This window comes from Lethenteron reissneri, chromosome 27 (assembly GCF_015708825.2).
Source record: "Lethenteron reissneri isolate LAM-NWPU_2019-01 chromosome 27, ASM1570882v1, whole genome shotgun sequence".
Taxonomy (NCBI): Eukaryota; Metazoa; Chordata; class Hyperoartia; order Petromyzontiformes; family Petromyzontidae; genus Lethenteron; species Lethenteron reissneri.
In genome coordinates this window covers 1,355,677-1,378,096 of record NC_083805.1, presented here as the reverse complement: position 1 = coordinate 1,378,096, position 22,420 = coordinate 1,355,677, and the positions used below count along the sequence as shown (strand labels likewise).

At 50.9% G+C, this 22,420-nt stretch overlaps 1 protein-coding gene across 5 annotated transcripts; it reads right to left on the bottom strand.

Annotated features, from left to right (window-relative positions):
- Window positions 1–1,155: 1,155 nt before the first annotated feature.
- On the bottom strand, window positions 1,156–21,518 carry LOC133348283 (V-type proton ATPase 116 kDa subunit a 2-like). 5 transcript variants are annotated; one of them, XM_061561017.1, is made up of 23 exons: window positions 21,366–21,495; window positions 20,031–20,147; window positions 19,403–19,595; window positions 17,751–17,829; window positions 16,924–17,021; window positions 15,996–16,130; window positions 14,951–15,057; window positions 13,652–13,778; window positions 13,267–13,349; window positions 12,864–12,957; window positions 12,271–12,348; window positions 11,175–11,309; window positions 10,221–10,371; window positions 9,440–9,579; window positions 8,754–8,911; window positions 7,921–8,011; window positions 6,870–6,988; window positions 6,219–6,444; window positions 5,605–5,736; window positions 5,039–5,182; window positions 4,234–4,351; window positions 3,609–3,780; window positions 1,156–3,228 (listed from the first exon to the last, which is right to left on the bottom strand). In XM_061561017.1, the coding sequence occupies exons 3-23, from the start codon at window positions 19,517–19,519 to the stop codon at window positions 3,135–3,137; spliced, it is 2,598 nt and encodes an 865-aa protein (XP_061417001.1). In that variant the 5' UTR covers window positions 19,520–19,595; window positions 20,031–20,147; window positions 21,366–21,495; the 3' UTR covers window positions 1,156–3,134. The 5 variants fall into 5 exon arrangements, with proteins under 5 accessions (XP_061417001.1, XP_061416999.1, XP_061417000.1 ...); XM_061561015.1 differs by lacking the exon at window positions 21,366–21,495 and adding an exon at window positions 21,031–21,102; XM_061561016.1 differs by lacking the exon at window positions 20,031–20,147 and having other exon boundaries at window positions 21,384–21,518.
- Between the last annotated feature and the right edge of the window lie 902 nt (window positions 21,519–22,420).

Sequence of the window (22,420 nt, the reverse complement as noted above, 5' to 3'; positions counted from 1 at the left end):
AGGCGCAGCCCCTGAAAGCGCTCGCCCGCGGCACTGCTGCGGGAAGAGCCTCCACAGGAGGCATCTCGAGACGCGCTTCCCTCGAGAGGGTGTTTTTGGCCTCCTCTTCCACGCCGCGCAGACGTCTTGAAAGGGGGTGGGGGGAGTAACTTGCTGACCCGTCCCGACTGAACATCTCCGAAAAAGAGCTTTCTAGCTCATCGGATTTCTCGAGGATAAATATTCTGATTCTGGACTCCGGTCGACTGAACTCATATACGCGGCTGGCTTTGACAAAGGCGGATTATTAATTTGAGGTGCACCATTTGATTCACAACTGCCGGGCCAGGAGATCGAACCAGTGACTTCTGGATTCAAAATCCAGTGTGCAGCATCTCCAACCGAATGTTTATTATATCCGGTAATTAATGCAGAATATTCCTCTTCCCAGATCACAATGACAATGAGCTATCAATGTCGGGGGGGGGGGGGTCTGATGTTTGTGTTTTTGTTTAATCGATCTCTCTGCTGTTGGTATCGCAACATCTTCTCAACTCTTTTAAGTTGGTGGTCTACTCACGACATCATGGACACATTCAGTTATACTGGTAGGAACCTCCTGGTTACACCAGCCCACAGGGGATTATTGTGTCCGTTCGTGGTGCATCAAAAAATGGGAGGGGTGGGGCTGGGTGGGGAGGGGCTGGTCACCCCGTGGTGCCCTTATAAAACTCAACGTTTAACCTACTCACGCCGGCTTGTGCCCGCCCTCACAATCGGGCATATTTGCGGAATACACCACGCCGCCGTTGACCCTGGCCATTGACCGAGCAACCCAACGTTCCTACCAGCTCCCTCCGCAGGAATGTGTTTTTGAGCTGGCGGTCTGGATCAGGCTGAGGGATTATGCATATGCAATACACATTTGCGTATTTGCTAATACGATAAGCTTACCCCCGCTGTTGTTATTTGGTAGGTTTGGCATGCGATATGTGAATTGCGACTTAAAGGTTCCGTGACCCAGAACCGGTTCTGATCGCACGATCCACTGTGGTCACTCATGGCCCGGAATACAACTCCGTAGCCGGATAGCAACATCGCGGTTATCGAACCACCGCACCACCACCACCACCGCTCCAATCCCCGAATTAAAATCACCCATCGCAAAACACTTCCTCATTACCGAAGCCGGTAAATGGAATAGCATTTATTAATTCGCTTCAACGGACGACACGAAATCAAACCATTCCGTGAAGTCGGTCTCACCTCCGACGTTAAAGCAAGACCCAGAGATGTGGGTTATGTGGTCAGGTCCCATGAATGCAAGTGCAATAGTAACCGTTTGGATAATACAAATTATGATCTCCCCCCTACCCACCAACCTCATTATCAAAGGGAACATTTCCTGTAAGATTATTTAATTTACGTCAATGGAAACAGGGTCTCACCACCGCTCGGCAACCCTTCCAAAAGTCGCGTGTGGCTTCAAAAACTTGCTGCAATGTCCATCACACAACGTAGCAGAGTGCGTCGACTGCGCATAGTCATGCCGATGTGTGCTTCTGAGGGAGCTCTCAGCACGTGGAGCGAAACGTCGGACGTCGCAGCGCACGACACGCGATACGACGCGAGAGTGCATCGGACAGGTGACATTTTAAAACTTTAGTTTTCAGTTAATTTGATGTAAATTTCCCAAGTCTTGATTTTGGCCCTTCCAAAGTTTACGAAAACAAGACGGGTATGAAGTTAGTATTCGTAGAGTCCATTTTGTTGTTCTGCAGAAAACCCTGCAAGTCATTATTCTGTTTCATGCAACTGGTCACAAGCTTCCAAAAATCCACAACGGGTTTTTGGAGATCGGTCTCGGTACTCGGGGGGTCTTTTTACAAAACGTCATAAGGCAAGTCGACAATTTGTGAACACCAAGGAATGAGCGAACAAGTTTACCACGCCGACCCAACACGGGTCAGTCACCGCATACTCTTCAGGGTACATTCACTTGTATTGCTAAAAACAATATGGATTTCTGTTAGCAAGGCTGATGCAATTGGTGTCACGGCCTCAGCAGAGAATCTTAAGATACTCTACACATGCAAACAAAAGCAAATTCATATGTAGCCCGTTCTACAGAATCCCCATATTTTTGTAAGGGTCCCCATGGACCGTGTATTCTTCATGCCCTGGCAAAAGACAAACACTCGGTGTTTATCGATACAATGCAATACAGAAGAGAAAACGTGGCAAGTTCAAGTGTTCAGAATGGAGCACACCTCCATTACAATAAATGTTTCCATCGAGTTAAATCACGCCAGGTGGCCCATCGTCACGTCGCGATTGGTGGGGTTAGCATGGCTACCCCCACCTCTTTCAAGATGTCTGGATACCTCCTAGAGGGGCTCTACAGGTCCTTCCGCTAGCAGTGGCATGAACGTTATAGTGCAGGGCTGCACCTTTACCTTGTATGCCAGGCGTGTATTAAGCACAATGCAGAAGTGGCTGAACACCTGAGCAGCGCTTGCCACATGCCACTTGTGTGCAATGTGTGCATGCAAACGTGGTATTACGTATACATTCCGTGTAACGATCTTCATGTGGACATTGCAAATTTTCTTTGTCAATAGAGCAAGATTCAATGTCTGAACGGTACGCCTCGCACCTCGTCTTCACAGCTTCAGGAAGCCAAGAAAATGCACTTCCAAAAATAAAAGGAAATTAAATAATCTTGTTAAAAACAAATCACCTGTATGCATATATATTTCGTTATTCTAAAACTCAAGACACTATAGTTTACACGTATTTAATATATATTTTTATTCATGCCTGCCTAGTTTGTTATTATCCCATTCCCGAAAAAAATTACTTTTGGCACAAAGAATATTTTTGGGCTACGTTTTTCAACATCCACCATCGACTTAACTGCAAAAACAGCGCAAGGGGCGCTCTCCGCAGCACTGCGCCGGAGCCCTTTCACTTTGCACGTCTGAACGATCATAAATACGGCGGTCAACGAATGGAAGCGTCAATCAACGACACTCGACAATTAACGACCTCGGGTAAGCAACGCTAAAAATGTTGCGATATTTGAATTTGTGAAAAAGGGAAGGTGCCCGTTTAACGGGTGGTGCTATGACGATGCCAGAGTGAGCGACGAGTCATCACGCGTGTCTGCTTCTCAGCAGTATCGTTGCGAAGGAGAAAGGAGCGAACTTGTACCCCATGCCAGAGTAGAACTTGTTCTGGAACTCCACCCTGCAGTCGCACGCGCACACACACAAAACACACGTGCTCAAAATACACAGCTACAACCGTCATACACAAACAGGTGGTGGTAGTAGTGGTGATATCGCCACCTCATTACCAAATCACCCGTGATGCGTCCGATCTCAACAGATCTCGGAAACTAAAGCAGGGCTGCGCCTGGTTGGTGCTCGGGGGGGGTGACCACCAAGTAATGAACTGGCGTTGTAGGCCGACGCAGGGCTACGCTGCGGGTGGCAGCTGACACGCAGAAAGGCACCCGAGTCGGGAATCGAACCCGGGCTCTTCCTGCAGCGAGGCACGAGCGTTACCACTGCACCAACCTGCTGCCCCAAGGCTTGTGGGGACGCAGGGAAGTCAGCGGGACTCACCAGTGGAGGCGCAGGGCGTGCAGGAACGCGGAGAGACCCTCCATGAATAGCAGGATCACCACGGTGAGGGAACCGAAAAACCCAAACACCGGCACCAGCAGGGGCCCGCCTGCCGAGCTGGGCAGCTTCAGTCCGGTGCGCATCACCATGTTCCACAGCACCTCCGACAGCTCTGCATGGACGCAACGTAGGGCGCAACTGTGAGGTGGGTGTTATTTAATAATACTTCACCACGCCGGTTAGTACGGATTGTTGAAGGCGGGGAAGCATGGAGTACAACAATGGCTTTTACTTAAACTACCCCTGTATGTATGTATGTTGAATTTCTTCCGCACCATACATAGCCAACCACGCTAATCGGGAGGTACCCCTCTGCTGGCCACCACGGTAGACCCGTAGCGACCCCTTTAATAAGCTAACAACGGCGATGATAACACAAAATGCAAGTTTATTAAATAAGCGAGCGAAACAACAGAGAGGTCCGAACAAATACGGGGGTGGGGGGTGCGCGGGGCAGTAGGCGGGGGGCAGAGGGTGGGGGGCAGGCGGAGGGGAGGTGGGGGTGGGGGGATGACACGGGGCGAGACGACACGGGGCGAGACAACGCGGGAAAACCTCACGGCACCTGCGTGGGCGAGGCTCAGGGCCCACAGGCGCAGGTAGGAGGCCGTGTTGGAGATGCAGCCCAGGCAGTACTCGATGGTGTGGATCGCCTGGTGCATGAACGTGTCGCCGGTGTCAAACTACAGGAACACGGACAGAGTGGGGACGAGTCTCAGGGCAGGGCTTCTCCAACTGCACTTTTGGCGGTGCCACGCAAGTGCTGTGGTGACATCGAGAGCCGCGTGGGATCAAGCGTGGCGGTGTCGTGACGTCATACCGTCGACACGCGTGACCGCAAACCTCTACCGATCGTCGCTATGCCACTATGTACTCGTTTTTATCACTTCAATCCTGACCATTATGTACGTATGTTGAACTTCTTTCGCGCCGTACGTAACCAACCGTCTCTTGCCTACAGCTCTGCCGTCTCGCTGATCTATCTCTTGTCTAAGGCTCTGCGATCTCTTCCTTCGAAGGCCACGTCTGGCCCCCCTGGCCAGCGGGTCATGAAATCTGTCTTACGATCAATGCGGAAAGACGCAGCCTGTTTGGTTTTCCTTTCCAAAGATTCGTGGACAAAAAATTCGGAGAGTGATCATCCGTCTACCTTTACGAAGCGACTGCACAATCCTTATCATGTTCAAAATGCCAAAGCCTTTAAAATTAAAGTGGCCCCTTTGCTCCGACGCGTTCACACCTCCTGCGACAGCGGTCGGCGTGCACCGCGACACACACGTCCTCCGCGTGTCCCAACGCTCGCGTCCGCGTGACATTACGTCGCGCGTCGTGCCACAGTTGTACAAACGCGGCACGCGCGGTGACTTCACCTTCTCGGCGCCGGTGTCGGCGCCGGCGTCCGCACCGGGTTCGGTGTCCTCCTCCGGCATCAACATGGAAACGGTCACATCATCCGTCTCGTTGATGAGCGGAATGTACTCCTCCTCTTGGTACCTGCGTATGCGCTGCGAGCTCTGGCACACAAGCAAATGGCAAACGCAACCTTGCATTATCATTGGATACACTTCGCGTATGCACACGTAGAGCCCTTTGTCAATGCCACTGCTGGATGAGGGCCTCCACATGCCGTGGGGGTAGTGAAGGTTTGCTTGTTGTGTGGCCGTGTGGCCGGGTGGACGTGTGGTCATGTGGCTCAGTGGACGTGTGGCCGTGTGGCTCGGTGAACGTGTGGTCATGTGGCTCGGTGGACGTTTGGTCGTGTGGCTCAGTGGACATGTGGCCGGGTGGCCCGGTGGACGTGTGGCCGTGTGGCTCGGTGGACGTGTGCTCGTGTGGCCGGGTGGCCGTGTGGTTCGGTGGCCGGGTGGCCGTGGGCCGTCTGGCGAGAGCCACGGTCGCCGCTGTGTTTGGCGTTGGCGGTGTGGAGTTGGCGCACCCCGTCTCGACGCGAGTTGGCGCCGTGGTGAGCCTGCACCATGTGCTTGCGGTAGAGCACGTAGGGCTTCCCCAGCAGCAGCAGAGGAACCATCAGCAAGGCCACCACCATCAGGAAGTATTGCAGCCCCTCCTGAGGATGCACACACCAACATAGATTACAAACAAAATTTTAAATCCCTACGTAGCCTCAACAGACTGTGAAAACAAGCACTGTTCACCTATAATGGCCGAGACGGCGTACGGGGAGGTGGTGTGGCCAGAAACACGCCCCACCACCCATATCTCTCTAGTTCTGATGTTCATACACCACCGAAGGTACTGTACATTCGGTGGTGGATCGGTCCAGATATTCATCACTAATTGTGGCCTGTTGTAAGAATCAAACTCAGGTTGCCAGGTTTGAGCACTGTGCACTACCACACTACTGCTCCCCCAGGGGGAAGGGGGAGTGGTTACAAAGACAAAGATCCACCGTATAGCCTTAATAGACTGTTGGGGCAAGCGCTGATTGCGAGCGCCTATTATAACCCGCACGGCGCATGAGGGAAGTGGTGTGTGGTCACAGCAGCACGCTCGCCCGGCCGGTCGGCCGCGTCTGACGGTGCGACGTGCCTGTCCCGCAAAGAGCAGGCCCGGGCCGCCCTTTTCCCGGGACGAGGGGCGGAAGAGGAACATGTTGATGAAGATGATGAGGATGCTGGGAGCGGTCTGCGCGTCGTCCACACCCCACGCGCACCACTTGTAGAGCACCATCAGCACGAGGTATCCGAAGAGGAAGAGCATGAACACCATCTCCGGCATGAACACGAGCCAGATATCCAGAGGGCGACGGAAAAACCTGCCACAGTACCGTGCCGGTCGCGCAACCACGGGGTTAGCCAAGCATGGCAGTGGTGGCTGCGATATACAACTGCGGTATACGACTGCGGTGTACGGCTGCGGTGTACGGCTGTGGTGTACGGCTGCGGTGTACGACTGCGGTGGTTTATGGCTGTAACCACAGCGATGTGGGCGGTGGTGAACTATGAATTGAGGGGTGTCCTGAAAACACATCATCACCACGGCCACCATGCCTTTCGGTCATAATGGTTGTTTGGTCATACTTTACTACGCTAGTTGGCACTGGTTGGTGATGACAGTGTGCCTCAGACCCGTTCGGAATCGAACTCGGGTTCACCAGGTTCGAAGTAGAGCGCGCGAGCCACCATGCCACCGCTCCTCCCCACTTCCCTGGTGTGTATGTGTGCGAACGAGCGACCGTACCGGTGGTTGAAGACACTCAGGATGACTCCAAAGGTCATGTGCACCATGCCCAGAATGATGGACATCTTCATCTTGTAGGAGTTGAGGAACGTGAGGCGATTGGCGGCCAGGTTCCAGATCTGCAAACGCACGAGACCTAAGTCACATAACCTGTGCATTGCCTTTCAATAGGATAGCAACCCCTTAAAATGCAACGAGTACCCCAATTAAAACACAATTTGACATCATTTGAATTTTAAAAACTGGATGTTTGAAACATGTTGGTAATAATAATCATCACTATTATACTTTACAAGCCTTTGTGAATCCACTGTTGGATAACGGCTTTCCCCCATGCCGTGTCGGTCATTGGTGTTGTTTCACCATACTTCACCGAGCTCGTCAATGAAGTGCTGGTGGAAGGCTAGCTCAGGTATCACTTGCCGAGAATCCAACTCGGCGAACTGGGATCATAGCTCAGTATGTCAACCGCTGCACCGCCGCTCCCCCCCAGACTCATTTATGGGCACCGCGGTGGCGAGATGTTAACTCCCTCGCCTGGTAGGCAGGAGGCTGTGGGTTTAATCCCAAACCTGATGCCCGTATATATGGAGTTTTCATCTTCTCGTTGTGGTTCCGTGGATTTTTCTCCGGGTCCTCCGGTTTTTTCCCTCCACATTAGAAATATGCCCTTATGGTATTTGGCTGCTATATATTTCCACGTGATAAGCCACTTCATTGGGCTACCATTTGTGGCCAGGTCGCTTCTGAAAGAAAGCTACATAGCTTAGTGGGCCTTACCTGGTAAAATAAAAATTGTTTAGTTTACATATAACACAAACTAATCGAATCTATATATGGTATGTGCACACTTTAGAGATACAAATCGTATTATACTTAAAAGTATATTTGTTTAACTTCACTGTATTGCAGAGGTGACATCCCCTGCGATGGATCAAATCTTTATTTGCGTTCATTCACTGAACCAACAGACTTGGGCCAATTCCACAGGACACGCTATTGCACAACACTGGGCAACACGAGGCAGTGACACGAAGCGGCGGTGACTCACGGGGTCAATGCCGAAGGGGTAGGGTCCACTAAATACCCCCTCCACCTTGGGGTCCAGACTCAGCAGCTTGTTCGCCCTCACGACCTCCGTTCTGTGACAAAAAGCAGATTTTAACACCTTCCTCCCTCCCTCCCTCCACTTCTGTCCACCCGGCAAGACAAACGGCTACACGAGGGTCAAGTCTCGCGGCAGGCTGCGTGTTGGTGTGGAAAAGGTGTGGGTACTCCCACCTTTTCCAAGACGTGTGGCTAGGGTGGAAAAGTAGGCCAAATACCATCCGCAGGGGCTCTGTGGAGCTGCCTCGCGTGGAGGCCCCTTGCGCCAACAGTGGCGTCAGAAAGGAATGGCAGTGGCACTTTTACCGTGATACTTTGATATGAAGCTGAGACTCAAATGCTTATGTGCGTGTGTGCGAGTGTGCCTATGTGTGTCTGCTTGTATATTCGTGGGTGTGCATGTGTGTATGTGTGTGTATGCGTGTGTGTGTGGGGAGCGGCAGTGTAGTGGTTGGCGCACTGCGCTACGAACCCAGCGACACGAGTTTGATTCTCGCTCACGGTCATCAACAGCGACGATTATCTGAATCGGTCCTGAATGGGCCTCCCCTATGTCGCCTCAAATGAGTACCCGGTACAGTGTGCAAACAAAGGCGGCTGGGCGCGGTGTTGGCCACCCACCCCTCGTGTGCAGTGCTGTCCTTCATAGGTGCTCGCTAACAGCACTTGCCCCAACAGTCTGTCCAGGCTATAATGGGGGATCTTTGTCTTTGTGCGTGTGTGCTTCTAGGCAGTGTGAGTGTGTGCACGTGCGCGTGTGTGCATATGTCCACGTACGTCCAGGGCCCGGATGAGTACATGGCCGTCACGTTCCAGGACGAGGAGAAGAGGTCGATCGACTTGGAGAAGCAGTCGTTGTAGATGAGCCCCGTGTAGATGGAGAAGAGCCCCATCAGCAGCACGATGTAGCGACCCTGGAAGAATATGCCGAAGATCTGGACGCACATACGCACACGCAGACATCATCGTCATCATTTACTACTCGCCTGGTATACAGGAGGTTGTCGGTTTGTTCCCGACCCTGACGCCTGTATTTTTGGAGTTTGCATGTCTCTCTTCCTGTGCTCATGTTCATTTTTCTCTGCGTCTTCCCTCCACATTCAGAAACGTGCGTTTAGAGTATTTGGTTGCGAGAAAATGTCCACGTGATAAGCCACTTCGTTGAGCTATCATATCTGGCCTGGTCGCTTCTGAAAAAGAGCTACTTAGCTCAGTGGGCCTTACTTTGGTAAAATAAAAATAGACTTTAGTTTTTGGAAGAGAAAACCAGGGTAAAAATGGTGCTTGATAGTGTTGCCGTTCATTAACCGTAGGTTACCTCCCAAGGTACGTCTCACTGACCTCAACCTCCCCGTATGCACCCCCCCCCCCTTCTCTTCTGCTGATTAGACCATTCCCAAGCTGACACCCCCCACCCACCTCTCCCCAGCCACCCCCATCGTCGCTCGCGGTTAGGCCAGTACCTCGCTCTCAGCGGCCTTGGGTGCCAGACGCTTCTCCATGATGACCATGGCCAGCGCAAAGAGCAGCATGAGAATCCCGTGGCCAAAATCTCCGAACATGACGGCGAACAGGAACGGGAAGGTGATGATGGTGTACGGCGCTGGGAGACAACACACACACACACACATGTCGTACATACTAATGACTATTTAAGCTATAACTTTTTTTACTTTACCAGGTAAGGCTCACTGAGCTATATAGCTGTGTTGCAGAAGCGACTTGGCCGCAAATGATAGCTCAACGAAGTGGCTTATCATCATGTGGAAATTTATAGCTGTCAAATACTGTAAATAGATAAGCCTGTGGAAAGCACAAGGAGTTTTGTGCAAGGTCCAAAAGACTAAAATAACAAGACATGATACAGTCATGCATATACTTGGATTCAGTTACACTTTACAACGAGCAATTGTTTTGGGATGGATTGAATTTAGCGATACGGAAGCAGATTGGGGAGCTGACAGGGCAAAACAAGTATGCATATTTGTAAATCGTCATTTTTGCTCTGGTTTGTGTCTCTCCAAGTTTTGTGAAATCCTTTGATATATGTGTCCGGTTTGCAAAGTCCCTCATAGCAACACAACTTTGTACTAAAGTTTATTTCATTTTGGATCAACTTTACAAGAGGTACCCACCCACCACCACCCACCTCCGTTACGGACGGACTGACAGAGCTAACGAATTAACGATGATTTCAACTCTAGTCTGACAGCGTCGATATAACAGCGACGTGTCCTGGCGCACCTGGGTTGACCTCGCGGTAGCTGCCGACCCCGTAAGCGTCCACGATGCCCTGGAAGCCGCCCGTCAGCTTGTTGGTGCGCAACAGCGTGGGCGGAGACTCGCGCGTGGGAATGCGCGTCAGGAATGATGGCAGCGACGCGCCGCCCTGGATCTGTGCCCGGTCAGCGGACACACACAGACACAGAGCAGCGTTACACAATGGCAGCGTCAGATGCGAGTAGCGTTGCACACACAGCAACGTTACAGATAAGTGGCGTTGCAAGCGAGTGGCGTTACACGTACAACGGCATTAGGAAAGGCACAGTGGGCAGGTAGTTAGTTATTAACTCAATTCAACAATCGTGCCTTTTTATAGTCATATCCCACTTCACCACTTTCTATGACTGATAGATAAATCCTCTGAACTCTAAACATTTGGCTCTGAATATAATTATTTTTGTGTTTGGTTGTTGTCCTTCCCCCGCGCCTCCGATTAGCATGGTTGGCTATGTACGGTACGACAGAAGTTCAACATATGTACATACACCATCAATCTGCACCAGTAGATTGTGCAGCAAAACAGATATCATAACGTTTGACACGGAGACTGAATGAACGCAGCATGGGTCATTTAGGATCAGGGGGTGTTTCCACGATGGGGGTCACAAAAAGAATGACGTGGAGGTGCCGAGAGAGAAAGGCTGTAAACAAGAAAGGTGGCCATATTCAGGACATAACATAAAGAGTGTCATCACAGCTGAAGGACATGGCAAACACGATTCTGCAGGGGAAATGAAAGGAAAGAGAAGATTGAATCTGATCGGTTGGCGAAAGGACGTTCCGGGTGGATGGTACCATTCGTGAGAGACGCAAAAGATCGGAAAGCACCCGTCACGCTTGCTCAGTGACGAAGTGAGACACTAGAAAGATGGTGGGGCAGAGATGCGCGCACACGTGCTCGCTCGTGATGCTCACGGAGACTTGTCGCAGCACGTCCTGCAGGCTGCCCAGGTCCGCCGTGGGACACCACACCTCCGCGATGAGGCAGCGGTTCGTGACGTCGTAGCGGCACAGGTTGAGCGCGTGGTAGATCGCCTTTGTCTTGCGCACCTGTGCAGCCCCGCGGGCAGAGGCAGACAGGCGACGAGACGGATTGACGTAATAAGGGTGACACTGAGAGACAAAAGGATGCAATAATGTCTGAAGCAACAAAGCTGGTAGAAGACAAAGACGGAGGGAGTTTATTCGGCGAATTGTTTACGTGGCTCTTGAGCCGACGGGAGAGGAAGAAGATGGGATCATATTCATGTTGCGCACCTGCGCAGCCCCGCTCACGCACAGCGCATGCAGGCACGGTTGTATTACAAAAATGAAAATTGTTTTGGAATATTCGTCAATGTACGGGTAGAGCGGTGGGTGCAGTGGTTAACACACTGCGCTTGTGAACCTGGCGACCCGAGTTCGATCCCGAGCCACGGCTAACATCAGTGGCGACTGATGGCTGCACCAGACCTGGACCTGCTACTCGTCCCCCTTTGCAATCCCACCAGTGGACCAATGCCTGGAGGTTTTGCGGAGAGACAAAAGTCGTGAGATAACATCGGGAAGATTTCTTGGATCTGGACCTCACATCACCAGAAAAAGCCAGACCCTGCCAGAACTAGCAACGGTTGGAGATTTGCCGCGAATGGGGTGCTGCGGTGGCGAGATGTTATCTCCTCGCCTGGTGAGCAGGAGGTCGTGGGTTCGGTCCCGACCCCGACAGCTGTATATTTGGAGTGTGTTCTCTCCGTGATCGCGTGGATTTTTCTCTGGGTCCTCTGGTTTTTTCCTGCACATTTATAATCAACGTTCGGTTACAGTATTTGGCTGCTATCAATTTCCACGCGATAGGCCACTTTGTTAAGATATCATTTGTGGCCAGGTTACTTCTGAAAAAGAGCTATATACCTCAGTTGGCCTTACCTGGTAAAATAAAAAAAAGTTTAGAGTGCACTTTCAGCATGTGCCGAATTGTCAGTGTCATCAAGGCATCAAGTCACGTCTTGAGCTGCCAACGCGCTCGGCTCACCTGGAGCTGCCAGGTGCTGATGTTGTCCACCGCCTTGAGCAGCATCTGGCGCAGGTAATCGTCTGTGCGCAGCAGCACCTGCCACAAGGGTGAGTTAGTGGGTCGTTGGATCAGGAAATTAACTGCTGATGCTGTCTGCTCGGTGTGAAATGTTCCAATGTGGGTTTGCGATCTGAATTAAGAAATTATAGCTATTTATTAAAATTTCCCCCCGTTTGTACAGTTTTGTTCACTCTGTTAGCCTAAATTTAACATTTAATGTATAATTTGCATGAATCGAAAATAATCTAATCTCATAAAGACAAATAGATGTACGTATCAAGGGCGTAATAATAGATTTTCATCGACAACTGCCCCTTTATAAGATTAATGCATGTAGTCTCTGTATAGCATCTTGAGAGGCAGTCACAATTACATTGCATTGTAACGTCACAAGCCTACGCAAACACACACAAAACCATCCACACATTGACACAAACTCATCGAGTGGCACAAAGCCCATCCACACGTGACACAAACCCATCCACACGGTGACACAAAGCCTTCCTCAGTTGCGAACAGCTGATACTCTCCGAGGTGTACCAGAAACGCACCACTTTTATGTCCTCGATGCGCGTGAAGAGCCCCATGAGCAAGTCTCGCCTCTCCTTCTGCGTGTCTGGGTACGGGTAGAGGTGGCAGTGGTAGCTGGGAGGGAGTGGGAAGGGAACGGTTACTCGACACATATCCTCCGTTTCACGAGTCGCTAGGAAGTCGCGATTGAGCGACGGTCGACAACGATGACGGAGTGGCGGCCAAGGGGATGGAATGCGACGGGAGCGATGAAATAATCTCGCGTGTAGGTGCTGGGTGGATTATTGGATCGAGAGAATCGTTAAGAGATGGCAACGGCTCGGGGAGGTCTTCATCCGGCAGCGGATTGATCGTGGCCGATGATGATGATGACCAGAGAAGGGGGGAGATGAGCAATATGCATCGGAAAGGGTGAGAGCTCACCATTCGCAGATCATCCGGACCTTATTGCCGATCTGCTCACCCCAGTACGACACCAGGATGACGCACCAGTTCACATTCTCGCCCTGTTCCACACACCACGCATGTCAGGCCATGATCAATATGAACATAGTAACCTTTGCGTATATGAATATATGAATACACAAGGTCAACTCAGCCTCAAATGAGTACCCGGTGCAGTGTGTAAACATCACCACAGGGGGGGACAGGGAGGCCAAGATGGTTGAACGTGGCATTGGCCACCCACCCCACCGTGTGCCGTGCCCGCCTTAATAGGTGCTCGCTAACAGCACTTGCCCCAACAGTCTGTTAAGGCTACACGGGGGATCTTTGTCTTTGTCAGACATTGAGAGTTGGCGAGTCAGACCGAGTCGGGGTCCTCCAGAGGCTCCGGGATCTGCATCTGGTGGAACACCATGTAGCCACGGCAGGCCCTCCACAGCATCCGCTCCAACGCCGCCACCTTGCCGGGGTGCACCACGCCCGCAATGAAGCTGCGCGCGCACACACGCACGCACATATGTACGCACGCACACACACGCACACACGCATACGCACGCACACACACATACGCACGCACGTACGCACGCACACACACGCACACGCATGCACACACGCACCAATGAAGAGAACAGCTGTCATCTCAGGGCCGGCGCTAGCGGGCTGCTGGGGTGGGCTCTGCACCACAAAGTGTCCCCCCCCTTTGGCATCACCGAGGATGTCACTCTCCCCCTTAGTGGTGAATCACTCTGACGGTTGCTTGCCCCCCACACCACAGTTCTACTGCCCCACCACCCTGGTCCATTAGAGAGGAGCTGGAGCCACGTCATCTACTGTTTCCCTGCCATGGGCAGGGGATGTGAAGCAGAATTAAAACAATAAATACTGCTGGACTATTTTGATAATAAACCTTCATACTTCATGTGGAGGAGGGTGGAGAGGTGGCGCAGTGTTTATAACATGTCAAAGTACAGCGTTATAGTTATAACGAGAAAATCTTCATGGCAGGGCATATAGGCTCACGATGATGTACCATGTAATAAACTTCTGCAATTCTGTTTTTGTTTATGCGTTTGACTGCAGTGTGATGTTGATTACATCATGTAGACTGTGTAAGTGATAGATTTAATATGTTTGTATATGTGTCCTTGCGTGTTTGCTACGTCATTTGACACCCTGGACAACCCGTTAAAATTACATTTTCTATCTCAAGGAATTACGCAGGTAAAAAAATGGTATTAAGTAAAATATTTTGGAGGGAAGACATTCAGTAGAATCATGAGAACTACTTTGCCAGTATTCAATTAGTAGAATGTTGCAGATGTATGCAACCAGCATGCACTGGCTTAACTGCACGTGAATAGCAAGTGGATCGGCAGTAGAGCTAGCGGCTAGCAATCAGAAAGGTTGCAAGTTCTAATCCCGGTTGGGGGGGGTTGACTCATTCCTCTAGGATAGATAAGATGAGTACAACTTTGCAGGGAAAGTCATCAGCGGTTTTCTTAAGGAGAGGCTCGCTCCTGTCTCAGGTCCGCATAATTTCCACCACTGGCTCTGCAGGGCCATCAACTGGAGGGGAGTGCCAATGCCTTAATGGTAATTTGAGCAGAGCAGGAAACTGCTCTGCGACTTGGACAGCGACGGGAGAGCGAGCTCGCGGCCATACCTTAGTCGGGCTCCCAGGCGCTGCACAAGCCCAGAGTTCACCAGCGGCTCCTTTTCCACCGACGGAAATTCCTCGTACTCGCTGGATGTCTGCTCGATAATTTGCTCCTGCACGGTAGGAAGAGAGAACACGATGGAGAGGCCACGGACCAGCTGATCCAGCGGGTGGCATTTCACGTTGACAGGCAACTCCCACCAATTTCTATTTTATTGAATAAGTCACATTCCGATTGAAAGCTTTCGTGACTGCAGGGATTCATCTTCTTGGTTCTTTCGGTAAAGTCACGTAGAAGGGAAATAATAAAATAATAAAAATAAAACATAATAAAATACGGTCTGTCTTTCCGACAGACCTGTTCTTCACCTGAGGACGGCTGCTTGCGTTGTGGCCGAAACGTCGTGAGAATTGTATTTTATTATGTTAAATTTTAATTATTTTATTATTTCCATTCTACGTGACTTTACCGAAAGAACCAAGAAGATAAGTAAAATTCGTATCATTTTTATTATATTGAACTCTGCATTTATAGAGCGTAAATGTCTGAGCAACTCAAAGTGCCTTCTATCGCATCTCATCTCAAACATTCCAAGGGGACCCCCATTGGCAGCTGTCCCTTTTTGGCACGAGATGACTGGGCACCGGGCTGCAAGTGGGCATGAGCCTGTGAGTAGAGGGCAATGGTTTGACAGTCGTAAGTTAATTGTGTGGGCATATACCGCCCTTTTGTCAATCCACTGCTGGATTGACAAAAGGGTTATTTCACCATACTTCACCACGCTGGTTATTTGCATATCCATTTGTTTTTATCAGTTTCAGCCTTGACGAGCTCATATGCCTGTGTGCATGCAAATCCAAACTTTCAACCCATCACAATTTTTTTTACGATTTCCATCAATCACATTTGCCCATAAATTTCATGTGAAATGAGGCCGGGTGAGATGCGGCGTGCGGGTGGGGAGTGGGGCAGAAGGTGGGGGCGGGGGGGGGATAAGGCGGGAGGGATGGGGTGGGGGTGGAGAGCCGTGTGGAGCATGGGTGATGGCACCTCGGACTGGTCCCGGAAAGCCTCGGAGATGCGCAGCACGTGCGAGTACTCCTCCAGCTCGAGGCGGTTGTGCCGCAGCGTGTCCTGGTTGCGGCTCACCTCGCGCAGGTCCCCCTCGAGCTTCTCCGACTCCGTCTGAGCCACACGCGCGCAGCGGTGCGCGCACGCGTAAACACGACGACAAATAATCCTCCGTCTAGTCTGTACCTCCCTCTAATCTATGATTTGTTAACCCAGCAGCAAAGCCACACTGAGTCTTACGATTCTTTTTCAGAAGGGTCCTGCAAAGTTTGTTTGCGGTAAGGGGGCAACGTTGCTACGTGTAATCCCAAATAGCAACACGGCCCTCGATTGTGAAAACTAGATAACCCTTCTGAAAAAAAGTGTAATCCTAGTTCACAGGTAATAAATATACTTCACCACGCTGGTTATTTGCATATACATTTGTTTTATCAGTTTCAGCCTTGACGAGCTCATATGGGATGTCTGGCCAATACCAGTTACATTGTATGGGATTTTTGTTGAGCTATAGGAGGAAACCGAATAACCCCGAGGAAACCCACAGAACAGCGGAGAACATAAAGCTCCATACAGAAAGGCACTCGAGTCGCGAATCGAACTCAGGAGCTTCTTGGGGTGAGACACAAGCGTTACCACTGCCACAACCACGGTCACTGTTCCCATCATTTTCACTCACCGATGTTGGGACTGACCATTTATCTCATCCATACGTGTTCAACCGTGCTCATTACTTCTCCCTCTACTCCAGCCTCCTCACGACCATCTACTCAATGCGATCATTTACACGTAGCTGCATAAGAATTAGCAGTCTGCCTCCAGCAGCGGATCGATAATGGATGATCAGGATGACAATGATTCGAGAGTATCAACAGACCGGACAGTCCTGGCTGACACAGCGAAGACGGACCTGTATCTGCAGCAAGTCACGGGCCAGAGGAGCGCGAGGATTCCCGCTCGTCAGAGGCAGCGCGACGCCGGCCTTCGTGATCTCCTTCTCGATGTAATCTGGGTGATGGCCGACAGGGGCAGGCGGAGACACGGGCAAATAAAGCATGCCGTTACCGTTTGTCATCACGTTGAGAGACACCAACGCAAGGGATCAGAAAAACAAGTGAGAGACATCGGATTGACCGTTGAGAAAAGTAACAGGCAACGATCATTAGTGACGGCGTGGAGAAGAGAAGTAAAAACACAAATTCTGTTCCCTCCTCCCACATCTTTCTCTGCGCATAAAGTAAAGTATTTATTTTAACACGTCCCATCGGTCGAACGGCCCTTCTGGTAGTGCATTTTTTCAGCAGCAATTCATTTAAAAACAAAAGTGTATTGCTTATGTGGGGAAACAGCCGTGTGCTTCTTAATGAATAAAAGCGGGTTTTTGGGCAGGCATGATGGTCGATAACAACACGGCATCCACTCTGGATATGGAGCGAGGAAATCAGTTTGTGTGCAGGTGTCAGGTGGATTGCTTCATCCCAAGAATGTGAGATATGGATGATGACTTGGGGAGACCACCCAGCAGTGGAGTGATCATGGCTGATGATGATCACGTCTTATGTTCTCAATAAACCTGAATATAATGCAAGTTAAAACCAAGCCATGAATGCAAACATCACAATTGAGCCAAGACAGTTGCAAGAAATATAAATGTTTGGCAAGTATATGAAGTATTCCATCCTGTGAAGCTAGGAAAACATAAACCACAAGTCCCTAATTTTCCACAATTACACTCACTGAGAATTTTCTCCATGTCCTCGCACCTCCTGATGTCCGTCACGTGCTTCCGCTGAAAGGCGCTCACTTGTGCGTTCAACTGAAGACCAAGCACATGACACACAAGAGACAAATGACAAAGATCTTGCTATAGCCGTAAAAATAGCTGGGGCACGTGCTGTGAGCAACACTCCACTATGACCGGCATGACGCACAAGCCGGTGGTGTGGGCAGAACCATGCTCGGCCGCCTTCGTCTTCGCCAGCGGCGATGCTTACACGCAACTCTGGGAACTCATTTAAGGCTGGGTTGAGCTGGGGGAAGGCCCAGGACCGGTAAAAAAAAACCCTCGCCACTGACATTAGCCATGGCCCGGAAGGGAACTCAAGTCGCCAGGTTGGTAGCACAGTGCGCTAACCACTGCGCCATCGTCCCCCCACTCCAAAAGCACACACTCACCACTGGTCCGCAAGGCACAAGCAGATACAAATCACTTTTGACATAAGCCTCCGATGCTCAAATAACAATTTAAATTTTTCACATTCACAACATACCCGCTGGGCTTTCGTGGGAAAACCAGGGTGCAATATTTTTTACAATGCCCAAAAGTGATTTTATATCCCACAGCACAATGAGACCGCCTCAAGCGAGCACAGTTTGTAGTGAATGGCTATGAACAATATATCATCAGAATCCTAGCAACGGAATTACTTTTGTCCTTGTGGATGCGAGGGGAAAGGGAAGATTTTGACAGAAAAGCCTTCGGGACCATTCAACATAATAATAATAATTTACAGATCTTTGTCAATTAAATGTTGGTTGAAGGCCTTTGTAAACTGTCAGTCAAGGAAGTTATTTTACCATACTTCACCATGCTGGTCAGTGTGGCTTGGTGAAGGGGAAGTCCAGGTTCTGATATCAATCACCACTCATGAGCCGTGATCAGGAATCAAACTTAGGTCATAGGGCTCATAGTGCAGTGCGTGAGCTATTGCACCACCGTTTAACCCCATTGAACATTATCAGCATTTATAAACAGTTTAGAATCCATGCATCAGAAGGTCAAAATGTCACCATTGCCAATAACGCTGATGCCTGTACAATATCACAATCGCCAAAGCCTGTGGTTTTATTTTACTAAGTCAACACCTAATCACCAAGTTCCACTCGTGCAGTTTGCTACCGTGTGGATTCTTGTTTCCCCTTTGGTTTCTGCCCTCATTGGGCAAAAGTTCAAGCCGAGCTGGGCATCGTGGCTCAAGAGCTCGTGCACCGCGGAGATGGAGTGATATTCCCTGCACCGTCCTCCTCCTCCTCCCCCCTAGGATTATCCCGTGCACTCAAAACAAAAAGCGAGCGACTACTGTCCCCACAGATGCAGGGAAGGAAACAGAGATTAAAGCTTAACCATCTCTAAAGATATTCACCCAATCATAGCCCATATTTTTGTCCAATCACAGACCTGCCTTGGGCTGTCCTTCCCCATTAGCAGCCCTTTCTAATTCCTATTTGAATTAACTTTTTATTACCCACACGATCTAACCCAGAAGAGAAATTGAGAATCGTGACATTGGTCAACAGAAATCAATGCCTTGCAGTCGGCAAAGAGGTTTGAGATGCGGTCGCATTGGTAACGCACTTGAGAGACCGTTTTAGACTGGAGCTGTACATACATCTCTGAACTCCACCAGACCCATCTCTCCCAGCTCGCTCATGCAGCTGTAGGCGGTGCCGTCCTGCAGGAACAGCTGGGCCAAGCACATCTCCTCGCTGCGGAAAATGGAGCCCATCTCTGCTACTGGTGGCCACCACCACCACCTCCTTCACCTCCTCCTAGCTGGCGGTGCGCCAGCCGAGGCTGGATTCCTGTGACACGCGTGCAGCGTTAACGAGATAGCACAGCAAGTGGGTTAGTTAAAACCACCTGTGAACGCGTGGCAAGACAGCGTGCGTCTTGGATGAAAAGTAAAATCTGGCGATGGGGAAAATGTAAAATGCTACTGTACATGTGTGCAGTGTGGCATGGAATCACTTGTATATGGAGAGGAAATATGTTTAGGCACAACAATGAAGAATGATGGTAGACCACGAAAATTGGAGTTGAGAAAAACCGAGTTACACTTGTGACGAGTGAAGAACTGGTTAGCTGAAAACCCGGCTACCCGAGTTTGATTCCTAGCCACGGCTAACACGAGTGGTGAGTGATATCTGAAACGAACATCCTACGTGGCAAAGCTTGGAGAGGCCTTCATCCAGCAGTGGATCAACCAAAGTGTATTAATCAAGGCAAACGACACGCACCGTTACAGAAGTTGCCGACTCGCATATCACCGAATGTGTCTCGGGTATCGCTGGCAGTCAGGAGGAGGTGGCGCGTGACTCGTCGCCACAGCCAGACTGAGATGTCCTCCTGACGTTCTACCAGACGCGGAAATATTTCACAGAGCCGGTTGAACTGCTTGATGAGGCTCAATGATGTGGGCTCTCACGTCGTTCTAGAGACGTGTGTCTAAGTGAGGCTCCACTCCCCAGAGCGACGTGGAGCGGCGATTATTGCCGGTGGACACAGCATCGCCGGGGTCACGGTTCGACTACAACGGCCGCCCTGATTAATACTACGATGTGGGGAGCGGTGGGGTATGAACCATAAGTAAAGATACCACGCGCAGTACGCTTCGCAGTCGAGGGTCCTGTGAAGTCAGGGTTCAAATGTGATAACAGAGTACACCCGATAATGCTCGACTGGGATGACACAGCAACAACAATCAGAATCACTATTTATACTGGAGGAATCCGATGAGCTATAAAGCACAAGGGGCTGGGTCAGAACGTTAAGAGTTGAGGCCTTGCCGGGCAGTGAAGCCGTCAATTCAAAAACTCTGAACCGCGGCGACGGATGCCAATGTACTGTACTCGAGTACAGTGCGCAGAGTACAGTACTCGAGTACAGTGCGCAGAGTACAGAGCGATGCAGTCCACGCACGCAAAGGAGAAGATAACGCATGTACAGTGCGTACAGTATGGTTTCGTGATTGCGTGTAGTACAGATGTCTAGCAGCGCACGTGTTCACAGTACGAGCAGCGTGCGTCTGGCGTGTTCTGTGCAACAGCGCGTGCTGTATTGTAGTGTACTGCAGGTGTGCAGTACAGTGGGTGACGATGTACTGTAGGTAGGTGTACTGTATAGTGGGCGACGGTGTACAGTAGCTAGGTGTACAGTAGCTAGGTGTACAGTAGCTCGTGTGTCAGTGTCGTTGTGTTGGCGATGGTTGAGCGAGGCCGATTGCGCGCAGCGACCAACTTGAGAGTGGCGAGTCGCGCGCAACGTCGCTGCAGTCGCGGGCAGTGGAGGCGTAAAGTGACGAGGTGTGTGTGTGTGTGTCACGAGGTGTGTGTGTGTGTGTCACGAGGTGTGTGTGTGTGTGTCACGAGGTGTGTGTGTCACGAGGTGGCGTGTGTAACGAGGTGTGTGTGTAACGAGGTGTGTGTAACGAGGTGTGTGTATGTAACGAGGAGGTAACGAGGTGTGTGTGTGTAACGAGGAGGTAACGATGTGTGTGTATGTAACGAGGAGGTAACGAGGTGTGTGTGTAACGAGGTGGTGTGTGTAACGAGGAGGCAGGGCGCCGTCGTGACCTGTCAATGGGCACTCGCCGTGATGGTGACTGGCGGGGTAGTGGAGGTTGTCAGCGCGTGTTATCTTGTTGTAACCGGTGAAGAATATTTCGTAGTAAGGAGGTGAGTAGCAATTCGATGTCGTGTGGAGTAGCTTGTGGTGACGAGGTGAGTAGTGGTGAGTAGTGGTGGTGAGGGGTGGTGATGAGGTGAGTGGTGAGTAGTTGTGGTGACGAGGTGAGTAGTAGTGTGGAGTAGCTTGTGGTGATGGGGTGAGGGGTGGTGACGAGGTGAGTAGCTTGTGGTGACGAGGTGAGTAGCTTGAGCTGATGAGGCGAGTAGCTTGTGGTGACGAGGTGAGTAGTGGTGAGGGGTAGCTTGAGGTGAATAGTAGTGAGGGGTAGCTTGTAGTGACGAGGTGAGTAGCTTGTGGTGACGAGGTGAGTAGCTTGTGGTGACGAGGTGAGTAGTGGTGGTGACGAGGTGAGTAGTGGTGGTGACGAGGTGAGTGGTGAGGGGTAGCTTGAGGTGAGTAGTGGTGAGGGGTGGTGACGAGGTGAGTAGCTTGTAGTGACGAGGTGAGTAGTGGTGAGGGGTGGTGACGACGTGACGATGTGAGTGGTGAGTGGTAGCTTGAGGTGATTAGTGGTGAGGGGTGGTGACGATGTGAGTGGTGAGGGGTGGTGACGAGGTGACGATGTGAGTGGTGAGTGGTAGCTTGAGGTGATTAGTGGTGAGGGGTGGTGACGATGTGAGTGGTGAGGGGTGGTGACGACGTGACGAGGTGAGTGGTGAGGGGTGCGAGTGAGATGAGAGTGAACGAGGTGACTTCTGTCGTGACGCGGCAGCAGGGAGGGGGTGAGGGGGAGGAGGTGAAGGGGGCGGGGCTCCACCCCGCATCGCTTCCGCCTCGCGCTGCTATCGCGAGACGCCTTCCTCTCGCGAGGTTTCCTTTCCCGGAGCCATCGCCTCTGTCTCACAACAAAGGCGCGCAGAGGCGCGTGTTTTCAATCGTGGCGGTGGGTGGGGGGCAACACAATAAACACCGTCCACCGCCACATCATCACCACCACCAA

Excerpts from the sequence above, each read along its gene's own strand:
- LOC133348283 (XM_061561016.1), bottom strand. The coding sequence starts at position 19,519 with ATGGGCTCCATTTTCCGCAGCGAGGAGATGTGCTTGGCCCAGCTGTTC. Across the intron at positions 6,445-6,869 it reads CTGAGTGTCTTCAACCACCG|GTTTTTCCGTCGCCCTCTGG; the intron begins GTACGGTCGCTC and ends GTACTGTGGCAG. Across the intron at positions 3,781-4,233 it reads CCTGAGCCTCGCCCACGCAG|AGCTGTCGGAGGTGCTGTGG; the intron begins GTGCCGTGAGGT and ends GCGTCCATGCAG.